This window comes from Fundulus heteroclitus, chromosome 11, assembly GCF_011125445.2.
Source record: "Fundulus heteroclitus isolate FHET01 chromosome 11, MU-UCD_Fhet_4.1, whole genome shotgun sequence".
In the NCBI taxonomy this organism is placed as follows: domain Eukaryota; kingdom Metazoa; phylum Chordata; class Actinopteri; order Cyprinodontiformes; family Fundulidae; genus Fundulus; species Fundulus heteroclitus.
Window position 1 is genome coordinate 19,476,992 of NC_046371.1, and position 11,988 is coordinate 19,488,979.

General features: G+C 37.7%; 1 protein-coding gene across 1 annotated transcript; it reads right to left on the bottom strand.

The window, feature by feature from the left end:
* Positions 1 to 455: 455 nt before the first annotated feature.
* rab38b (RAB38b, member of RAS oncogene family) lies at positions 456 to 10,276 on the bottom strand. The gene is made up of 3 exons (XM_036143065.1): positions 9,791 to 10,276; positions 7,326 to 7,603; positions 456 to 2,041 (listed from the first exon to the last, which is right to left on the bottom strand). Exons 1-3 carry the CDS (start codon positions 10,017 to 10,019, stop codon positions 1,892 to 1,894), a joined length of 657 nt encoding a protein of 218 aa, XP_035998958.1. The 5' UTR covers positions 10,020 to 10,276; the 3' UTR covers positions 456 to 1,891.
* Positions 10,277 to 11,988: the final 1,712 nt, after the last annotated feature.

The window sequence follows — 11,988 nt, forward strand, 5'->3', positions numbered from 1 at the left end:
TGCAAAGCAATCTAATAGTATCAATTCATTTTTTTTATATTTCAATTTAAAAAATGATAATTTGATAATTGATGACTTAAATTCAGCTTGTCGTAACAAAAACAAAAACACACAAAAAACAGCTAATAGAACAAAAATACTTTGTTTTGTTGCACCGAACATTTTCCATTTAGGAAAATATCAACTTATAATTAAAAATAGTGTCCTAAAAAAAATTACAAAAATGTGACCATCTTCATCTCCTTTTGCTGGAGCGACAAGTTGGTAGCACTTCTGAACCGCATATGGGGACCACACAAAATTATTCAGATGCCCGCAAATGGCCCTAGAGCCACACTTTGGACATCCCTGGTCTAGAGAGATTTTAGGAAGAGGAATGCATAAGGGTCCTTCTTTCTGCAAGTTGTAGGTGAAGACAAACGTAGCTCTTGTGACTTAGGAATTTTATTTTACAATTTTTTTCATATTGACTCGTTCAATAAATATACTCAAAAAATACACTTGGATTTTGCTAAATATCTCAGTGTGCGATCTTGCAACTGCAATAAAAGCTGGATTTATATTAAGGCTTTTTGCACATCTTTACCTGGGATGCCAATAACTCTGGATGATTGAGCTTTTTGTTTTTCTAAATCTTGGTCAGATGTGGCATTTTGCTGATATTTACCTAGAGTTAACACGAGGTTAGAATCCTGTAAACGGTAAGAAGTAAAAGGCAAATCCTGGCTTGGTGCACAAGATACAGCCTACTAGTACTAGCAAGCCTCTGAAATGCTGAAATAACCTTTAAATTCATAAAGGAAGACGTGAACAAAAAAAAAAGTGAAACAACAAAGCCACTGAGTAGGAGAGAGGACATGCAGAGCCTTTATGGGTTCTTTAGTGTGTTTGTGTGCATGGCACAGTGAGAAACAGCTCTACATAGATGGTAGAGCAAACCCCATAAAAAGACTCCTGTTACCATGGATACTGAGGTTTTGGTGGACGAATTGAAGTGTGTTCATCTTACAACATTAAGATCAATAAAACTTCATGCGGTTTGCAAACCTGTCACACAATCGCGCTTTATTCAGCTGCGATGGAAAGGGGAATGATCGTCTCTGAAACGTCCCTCAGACCTTTAACTGTTGCAGCAGCCATAACTCCGGGATGTTTTATCACTTCACGTTGGCATAGTCCAACCAGGCTGTTACTATAAATAAAACCGCGTTCTTATTTAAAATCCAAAATTAAATTATTCTCACAGTCGAGTGGCGGTTATATTTTCCAAGCTCTACATGCAACATAAAAATACTCACACAAGCACTCTGTAAATAACTTAAAATCATAATAAAAATGCGTGTGCTTCACTCAAAGTGGTCCACAGCCCTCCATTTGCCTTGTTAGCATAACATTAAAGAAAGCTCACAGTCTCAAAGGATTTTTCTCTATACCTTTTTAGAGTAAACAGAGGATTAATGAGTTACTTTAACAAAAAAAAAATAGGTTTTGTTTTCTTCAGAAACGTAAAGAAGTTATCATTTCCATTCAAAGTAAACTGCAGTGAGAAGAAAGAAGATAGTCTTGGGAACATGGGGGTTACTTACTCTTGGATATGCTTTCTGTTGTATTATACAAACAGCTTCGACATTGGTGTCACCAGAGATCTCCAGAAACACATTGTGACCACATTTCAAAAGGCACTCTAAAAATAGGAGGGCCTAGCTTTGGTGTCAACGTTAACTTTGATCATCACAACACCAGCAACAGTTTGACTGAGTGGACCAGCGACTTCATACCGTTCCATCCTGAATACTACGTAGGATTTTCCTTTGGAAGATCGTCTGACCCTCGTAGTCTTTATCCTGCCTCTGCCCTCGCATGTCCTTTCATCCTTTCCTCCCTCCTTTCATTATTTGAAGCAGCCGGAGCAGCTCATCTGCCTGCTGGAGTCCATCTGAGGGGAGATGGTGTCTGGCACCACGGACCTCAGGATGTCATTCTCTGTGGCCATGATGTGCTTGACCAGGAAGTTTGCAGCATCGCTGATGTTGAGGTTGTCCTAAAACATAAATATTATACGTTTGAAACGGATTAAGCAATAATGGAGCTCTATTTCTGTCCCGACTAATACTGGGCTAATAAGGAAGTCATATTACAGACACAATAATTGCTGGATGCAATAAACATAAACGTAGGAGGGTAGTTTTAATCAAACTAATATGTTTGCTATGCCCAATAATGAGATGCTCATGGTAATACCTACGGTAAAAATGCATCACTTCTCACAATATCATGGTATCAGAAAGATTTTAAACAAAAATGCAAAACATGACCAAATTACTTTAATTCAAAACCAATCAGCAGACCAGAGCTTTTACCTTGGTAACTGTGGTTTTGAAACAGTTTTACCCACCTAAAAATCATTAGTGACGCTTCTTTAGTTTTCATGTCATGACTTTTTTTTTCCTGCAACAGGAAATATTTTCAAATTGCTGAATTGGACTTTTGTGTAACTATGAGAAACACAGTATCTTTCTATCAGTAAGCTACCTCGATGCTGGAAGCTGGTTCACACTTAATTTGGTATTGATCAGAGTTTATAGATTTTACATTTAGTTCTTTTTTTGAAGTCTGGATTAAGAACATTTCTTAGGCGGCCTTTCTTTTATTTGGATTCTCAATAGTTGCAGTTGCCTAGAGTTACTCCTTCTAGGGTCCATAAATTCAACATGATACAAATACACAAATACAGATAAAAATAACATATGATAAGGGTTATAGATAAAAACCAAAATGAAATATGCTGTTATGAAATAAATGTATTTCTTTTTGTAAAACTTTTTTACATTAGGACATATAGTATATACCAGAGAGATAAAATACATATACACAGGAAAATAAATAAATTTGATTGTGAGGGGTTTTTCTATTTACATTTGAATAATAAAATATACATTGACAACTATTGGCTTCTTCTGCTTAAAATTAATATAAAATAATACACATTAGCGAGACCCTTGAACAACTTTTTGGGGGTGATTAAATTGAGTAAAATGATCTTAATAATCAATTTAAATTTGACAAATTTTGTCTAGTGATTACTATTTAAAACTTACCTAATGTATTGAAATTAAACATTTCTAAGAATTTCAACAAACGAATTCTAATGAAAATGTAAAAAAAAAAAAAGTATCTAAATTGTTCCACCAAGTTATTTCTCAAATGCCACCAATTTGTTTAATCGGTATACATCCCAAAAACACCTGTATGGACTAAATATAGGTTTTAAATGCTGCTGCAAAAAAGGACGTGCACATCTGTTTGTAAAAAGTGTATTTCTTGAGAACAGACTCATTGTGAACTTTGGCCTTTCAGAATGTAGAGCCCTGGTGCCAGAAGAAAGGCGGCACACTCCAACACGTCGGTGTCACCAGAGGATGTGTGAATGAAGCCAACGTTGGTTCCATTTAAAGACCTGCGTAAGTCCTGCAGCGCGTCACATTAAACCGAGGGCATTGCCAAAAGAAAAATTAATGTTTGGCAAGTCAGTATGCTAAACTTCAACAAAAAAAATATTGTTCACATTATTATTAGGATCTATGCACATCTCAAGTAAAACTACAACATGTTTCAGTTCCCTGAGATTTTACTAACCTATAAAACATTAATTCTGTTTCAAATATTTTTGATGTCACTTTACGGTATCACCAGGTGAAGTAAACTTTAAATCCCTGTGTCATCAGTTAAGGTTGTGTAACTTTGTAAAAGCTTAAGGACAAAGCTGAAAATGCGTCTGAATCCCATTATTCGACTTTGACTGAAAAGGCGAGCTCGGTGCGTTAAAGGAGTTTCTGTGCACCTGCCAGTTACATCAACTTCATAAAGGCAGCTTTCATATGGATATGAAATTCCACTTGGCTCTGTATGGAGGTTTGTCGCCGACTGAAGGAACCGACGTGGAATACAAATTGCTCACTGTTGAAGGCTACAGTATGTGGCCTGATGAGACAAAAGTGGAACTTTTTGGAAGGCACGTGTCCCAGTAGATCTAGGAAACGAATATTAGAAACATTTTAGAAAAAGGATCCTCATAACCTGTGCTGTGCATGGTGCTCGTTGGGTTGTGGCCTTCTTCAGCACCTGAATAACTTGTAAATAATGGAACCATGATTCTGCTTTCTACCTGAAAAAACTGAAGGAGAATGTCTAGCCATCAGTTCATGGCTTATTTAAAGTTTGGATTTAAATGTGATTGAGATGCTGTGGAATGACACTAAACAGGTTGTTTGTGCTCAAAAACCATCTAATCTGGTTGAATTAAAAACAGTTCAGCACGAGGCAGTGGGCCACAGCAATGTAAAAGACTTTATGCTAATTATTGCAAATGACTGAAGACTGGTGGCACTTGTTGCTGTAAGGATGTACCAGTTACAAGTTTAAGGGCAATAACCTTTTTTTTTTTGGTTTGTTTGTTTTTGTTTTTTAAAATACGACCAGGCTTTTTGGATACTTATACTCCATATTAAACAAAATCAGTTTTTGAAAAATGTGTTATTTACTCAGACAATGTTTGTTTGAAACATGTAAGCAAAAACATAAGAACTCTGTAAAGAGACAGATTTTTTTTCACAGCACTATTCATTGGTTATTTTCAATTATGCTTCACATGATAAAGAGCACAAAGACATGAATCACTAAATCACTAAAAAGATAACAGAGCCCTCCTTAACTAGCTAGAGTCAGAATATGGCAATTATTAGTCATGCTATTTACATTTTTACTCTAAGACCAAACCTTTTCATAACCTGGACAGTTTACATTTATATAAATAATTATTCAAAAATGTAGTTGCTTGGTAAAAGTTCAAATCAGATTTTAATAAAAGTGCATTTCACTTATTAGAAACAGGTGGTATGAAATTAGAAACTTCAAAAAAACACCACAATTTGTAATGACTATTCAGGAAATCAGCTTTGTCCTATCCTCATCACAGTAAGAGTAGTAAGGGGGAAAAAATCTTAACAAGTGTGTGTGCTTTGCTACATAATCTATCATTTAACTTAATAACATAAATTACTTGGGTACTAAATCTGAAATCAAGTCCTATTTTTACATCACAATCTTCTTCCCTTGCAAGGCTGACTGAATCTTATAAGAATGACAAGATCCTGATGGAGTTTATTTCACTAAGCCTAAAGCTTACCATGCGTTGATAAGACACACACCAATTTATAAACTATAGGCTTATTTCTCTACCTCAACAGTTTTCCAAGATTCTAGAAAAACTATTAAACAGACTGGAAAATTTTATAGATAAGCACAAAAAACTTTCTCAAATTCAATATGGATTTAGGCCACAGAGATCTATAGCACTGGCACTCCTGGAACAAATAGAGGAAATCACCAGCTCCATGGATAAAAATAAGTTTGCAATGGGTCTGATGATCGAAAAAAAAAAAATAATTGCACACACTTGATCACAATACGTTAATCATGAAATTAGAGCATCATGGTATACGAGGGCTGGTTCTGGAGTGGATGAAGAGCTATTCAAGTAGCAGGCAACAATTTGTGAAAATGTGTGATTATCTGTCGTCATGCTTGGACATTGCTTGTGATGGTCTGTTCACTGTTCATTCTCTTCATAAATGACATATGTAAAAGTAATTCAAAAGTATACATTTCTTTGAGTTTGCAGATGACAAAAATAGTCCTAGCTTTTGGATGATATCTCTCCAAAAGGTGAATAAACTAAAAACCTGATTTGACAAAAAACATATTGTCCTTAAATTTGGAGAAAACTAAGTTATAGTAGTGTGGGCTGTGGGATGAAGGTAAAAGGTGTCTGATTGTGCGTAGGTATATTGCACATACACAGTATATTGATTAATTTGCTTACTTCATGGGCTTTGCAGTAGTATGGACTCATAAGTAAAGTAGGAATAAGGAAGATTTTTGGTGTTTAGGACTATAGGAAGAATAAGAGGTATGAATAAATAAGTTTCATTTAATTTCATACCCCTTCTGAGACATAATCAGAATGGAATATAGATAGATAGATAGATAGATAGATAGATAGATAGATAGATAGATAGATAGATAGATAGATAGATAGATAGATAGATAGATAGATAGATAGATAGATAGATAGATAGATAGATAGATAGATAGATAGATAGATAGATAGATAGATAGATAGATAAATTTACACATGTTTGTATTTACATTTAATCAATAAATTATTCATTCATTCATAAGCTACAGTTTTTCCAGATCATTTGATGCCTCATATTCAGCCTTATCAACAAGGGTAGTCTAAAACATAATTAGCTTAAGGTGCTTTGGTAAAGTATTACAGCGTTGCAACATGCATAGTTTATTGGGATTGCATGTGAAAGACCAGCTTGATATAGCATGTAATGCAGGGAAGTGCAAGAAAAAATATGCATTGGTTTTAAAAGCTTTTTAGAAATAAAAATCTCAGTGTGGTTTGCATTGGTATTCAGCTCTTTTAATTGTGATAACACTAAGTTAAATCCAGTGCAACTATTTCTCTTCAATTTCAACTAATTGGTTAACAGGGTCCACCACCTGCCTGTAATTACATTTCATTATAAATACTGATCTCTTTGAAGACCTCAGAGCATCTATCAGAGTGGTCCTATTTGCCATGAAATGAAAGAGAAGAGATGAATGATGAATGGCTTTGTTGCACCTAACATTTACTTTAATTGTATGATAATTTTAACTTATAAAATTATCTTCCGATATTAAAATCAATGTATTAAAAATAAAAAGTCTACATTAACCACCTACCACTGGCCAAATCATCCTTGAACTGCACTTTGGGGATGCACAACATCAGCCCAGGGCCGCACATATACCCCCTGGGCTGCATTTTGAACATCCCAAGTTTAGATCAAAGCATTTACGTTTGTTGGAAAGCCCTAGTCAAAATCCAGACCTAAACTCAGTTGAAAATCTATGGTTAGACTTGATATCTGATGCTTCAACCAGTCTCAATGAGCGTGAGCCATGTTTGCAAAGAAGAACGGGCAAAAATCCAACAAAAAAAGAGCTCATACTTTTGCAAAGCACCATATATTTTGCTTGCAACAAACATTGGTTGGATGGTTCATTGACAATCACCAGGTAATTGCTTCTGAAGCGCAAGACGACTTTTCAGCTGGTTTCCTGTAAAAACACGTGGTTACATGTGGTTTGTGCATGGCTTATTTTGTGAAATCAACCTTCCACCTTTGAAAGTGAAATGATGAATTGGTGTTCAAATGGCAAGGACACAAATATCAAACAAGAAAACCCAAAGTATTGGGAAGTCTCACCTTAGCTGAGGTCTCAAACCACCCAACAAAGCCATGATCCTTGCAGAACTGCTCCATTTTGATGCCGTTGTTACTCAATTCCCTCCCCTGGTCACACTTGTTCGCCAGCAGCACCGTAGCGATGCTCTGTCCATTTGCCAACATCACTTTCGAATCCAGGTCCTCCTTCCACTTGATGACAGCCTCGAAGGTGGTGGGCCGCGTCACGTCGAACACAATGAAGGCGCCCATGGCTTCGCGGTAGTACACCCGCGTCATGTTCCCGAACCGTTCCTGACCTGTGGCGAGAACATACACAGACAGAGGGAGCCTCATTCATCAGGACTGCAGCATTCCAGGGCATCGCTTATGATGAGGCGTTTTCATTGTGTTCTGCATTTCTTTTCCCAGCAGTCTATCTACGGCAGCTGGCGGTAAGACTCTTGTCAGCTGTCCCAGCATTTCCATGAAACAACACATTCCTACCGTCTTACCATCACGTTGCAATTAAAACCGTCAATGCGTCCATTTGTTCCTGCTCTGAAAAAGCAGCAGGTTTCTTGTCTGTAGGTAGCAGTTGACTTTAGTTATCAATATTTTCTAAAAATTAGTGCCATACGTCAAGGTGGTTGACATTCCCTTTAGGATGTACAGCATTAATGCATTTATTGGTACGCAGCTGAGGTGGTAAGCTTGCATCCAGTTTGCTGATAACTGGAGAACTCTTCAGAAACATTAAAGGTGAGTTAGCGTGTTTAGCTTTGCAGACTGGCATTTTTTTTTTTTTTTTTGCTCATTATGAGCAAGAGGACAAACTCTCTCAATGGATGAGCAACTTCCTCCTTTTATCCAAGACAATTGTTTTACTCATAAGGCGGCCTTGTCTGCAGTGGCGTGACAGCAGTCACAGACACACACAGACGTCACGCAAATCACTTGACACACCGTCATTTGTCACCATCTCTCATGACTTGATTTATGGAATACTACAAGAATTAGTATATATGGTGTGGTCCTGTAAACTTAGACTCTCAGGTTGTTGTGCTACTGGTCTTAAGTCTTTTTCTTCCAGCATTGGCCTGTAGCTCCATCTATCCTCCGGTCAACTCTGACCAGTTTCTCTGTCAGAGTTTCTCTGTCAGAAGCAGCAGGCTTTGTGAAAAGCACTCACAAAGCGTGCTGCCTTTGTAGTTAAAGCCACGCTCCTGCATTGAACTTCTCCGTTTCGGTGTCAAGCCGCTGTGTTCGGGGTGGTGTGCAGAGAAATAGTTTTCTGCTAGAAACATTATTTTGCAGTTAGGGCAAAAAGTCCAATTCGACCAAAGAACCTTTCTCCATGTGTCTTATGTACTGTACCTCCTACATGGGTTGAGGCAAACCTTAAATGGGACTCGTCATTCAAAATTATTTTAATTTTTCCAGATTTGAGGAGCACATGACCAACAGTCATCCTGTCAACAGAGTCTCCCGCATGAGCCATGGATCTCTGCAGCTCTTGACTGCTTTTCTGATTAGTGCTCCATTTGCTAGGCCTGTCAGTTCAGGCGAGAAGGTTTGCAGCCCTGCCATCCGCTATTAATGTCCTGACGGTGTATTAAACATCAGTGAGATGTTGAAAGCTTAGAATATTGTTTTATAACCTAACCCTTCGTCTTCTCTAGTCTTCTCCCTGATCTGTCTGATGTGTTCCGTGGCCTGTGCGATGCTGTTTGCCCACTAATCTTCTAGTCTCCAAGTTGTAATGGGCTTTATTTAGGGGTGCCACAGTAAATGAGGCGGAAGAAAACAAAATGACCCAATGCTAATTGTAAGGTTTGTTTGTCACACATTTTTCTAAACCATGTATAAGTTCCCCTTCACTTTACAAATATGCACTATGATATGTTGATCCACCAGGTGAAATACCAATAACAGACATCAAGCCTTGTGATTGCAACATTACAAAGAGGATATTTAAAGAGGTGTGAATCCGTTTCCAATGAACTCTAAATGTGACTTAAATCACTCAAGCCAATGCAAAGTCTGCACTTGTTTTTTTTTTTTACTTTTTTTTTTAGGCTGCAATGACATTCCTGTGACTGGCCTTTAAATCTCCCTCACATGGACCTGATCACATGATGTAGCATCATACCTAAGGAACAATGTGCTGGTCTACTTTACAGACAGCAGCTTCCCTCATGACTGCGCATATTTAAGTTGTCTTTCATAACTTAACAAGGGCGACCACATGCAAGTTCGAAGATAAGGGCTATCTACCCAAACAATCAGCTTCACTCCAGGAAATGAGATGGCGTTTCTAAACATTTTGTCGGTTCCAAAGCTTCCCTTGTTCTTACTCGTTTTATTGTGCGAAAAACAGCCTGCAGTCAGACCATAAAAGGCGTGCCACACACGTCCCCCTTCTCTCAGCTGGGTTTCCTGGCTCCCCCCGCACTGCTCTTATGTTTTCAGGCGCATCTCACAATCAGCCTGCTTAAATGTCCCACCTGCAATGTCCCACAGCTGGAGCCGGACAGTCTCCGAGTCCCAGTTCAAGACCTTCAGGGCGAAGTCCACTCCGATCGTGGCCCTGTAGTTGCTGGAGAAAGTCTGGTGAACGTAGCGCCTGATGATGGAGGTCTTCCCGACGCCGAGGTCTCCGATGACCAGCACCTTGTACAGGTGCTCCTTCCGGAGCGCCTGCATGCCGTTGGCGTGCGGGGTCTGATTTGTCATCCCACCTGTTGGCTCTCACAGGGCGGCAGCTCCGAGGAACCTTTGACTCGGTAAAAGCTTTCGTTTCGAGCAGAACATTCGCCTCGATCTCCTGGGTTTAGGAACCGCCCTCCATGCCGTGAGTGTGTGATTGCGCTCAGGGGCCGTTCCTGGAAACTTGTGACCTGGCCTGGCCACCCTGAGGAGACGCGCTGCGCACACTGGCAGCCGGGGGCGCGGTTTTCATCTGCAATACACACAGCCGCGATCTTTACCTTTTCAATTACGCTGCGTTCCACGGTCACTTCCTATTATCATAACTAGTTTAATATTCGCCTCATATATTCCGAATAATATCATTATCCATTCGTTTGTTGGCTATATCAAACAAATATTATATTATACAAATAAAACCTAAATATACAGGGGACTATAAATAAAAGGATTTCCATTTTAGGAAAATTTTCAATGATTATTTTAACCGGAACCACTTCATATTCTGTTACTGAGGAAGATGCAGTGGCGGTTCTTGCATGAATGGCACCCTGGGTGGGCCCCTCGTGTTGCGGTGCCTTTCACAACCAAACATTGAAACATAAATAAAAAACATTGATTTTATAGTATAAAATGTAACTCATAAATAAGGAAATTACCAACATAGAACGTTGATGCTGATTATCAATGTTGGAAACTACGGCTGAAATGTCTCATGATTGGACCGCAAGCTATTTGTTTGCTATATCAAACAAATATTATATTATACAAATAAAACCTAAATATACAAGGGACTATAAATAAAAGGATTTCCATTTTAGGAATATTTTCAATGATTATTTTAACCGGAACTACTTCATATTCTGTTACTGAGGAAGATGCAGTGGCGGTTCTTGCATGAATGGCACCCTGGGTGGGCCCCCCGTGTTGCGGTGCCTTTCACAACCAAACATTGAAACATAAATAAAAAAATATTGATTTTATAGTATAAAATGTAACTCATAAATAAGGAAATTACCAACATATAATGTTGATGCTGATTATCAAAGTTGGGAACTACGGCTGAAATGTCTCATGATTGGACCACAAGCTGGAGTGAATTATTTCAATCTATAATTATTTTATTGTTTGCAGGAGGAAAAGTGGAGTCACTTGTAAACTTCAAATTTCTTCATCTAGCATCTTAAAAAGCTGTACTTTACCTTTTTTGAAGAGCAGTATAAAACAATGTGGCTATCATGTTTGAATTCATTATAAAATAAATGCATTTTATTTGTATTCAATAAAATATGTCATCTGCAATCTGCACTGTTGTATTAATCTTAATTTTCGGGATTATGACAAACTTCTAATTATTTTATATTCAGCAGGAAAACATATTGCCAGACCTGGAAATGTATTGGTTTCACTATTAAAACAACTTCGATTAAATCCAAGAAAAAATCTTGAGGATCAATTTAACACTCTGTGAAGCACCCCGTTATTTTCCGTGTTCAATAAACACAATAACTTTGGAAGTCAAATAACAATTATCAACAGAAAAACCTTCAGTCACAAAGTCAATTTAGTTCACTGTCAACTCACTATGACTGTAAAATAAGTTGCATCAATGCAGAATGTAAAATGATCATCATGTAAAATGATCATCAACGTAAAAGATTTGTTATTGGGGCTTAGGGGGCATACATATAATCATGGGCAAGCTCTGCATAAACATTTAGTTATATTATGTGACGCAATGAAGGGCGCCCTAGAAACCCCATTTCCTATTATGTTTAATAATTATCGCACAGTCATTTGACACATTTAAGCTCTTTTTTAGAAAGTGTACGTAACTATCAGGGGCTGAAAATATGTTGAATAAACATCGCTAATGTTCTTCTTTTGGGCTAAATGACAAAATAGGCGGCTTAAAGCATGTTAAACATTTTAGAATACAAATTCATAGTTGAACACGATGATCAAAAATAGTTACTATATGAAATAAATGGGTGCT

What these genes read in the sequence shown, in the direction of transcription:
- rab38b (XM_036143065.1), bottom strand. Translation starts at nt 10,019, where the DNA reads ATGACAAATCAGACCCCGCACGCCAACGGCATGCAGGCGCTCCGGAAG. An exon ending in CCAGCTGTGGGACATTGCAG is followed by an intron (nt 7,604 to 9,790) that starts GTGGGACATTTA and finishes TTCTCGCCACAG; the next exon opens with GTCAGGAACGGTTCGGGAAC. An exon ending in GGTTTGAGACCTCAGCTAAG is followed by an intron (nt 2,042 to 7,325) that starts GTGAGACTTCCC and finishes TTTATGTTTTAG; the next exon opens with GACAACCTCAACATCAGCGA.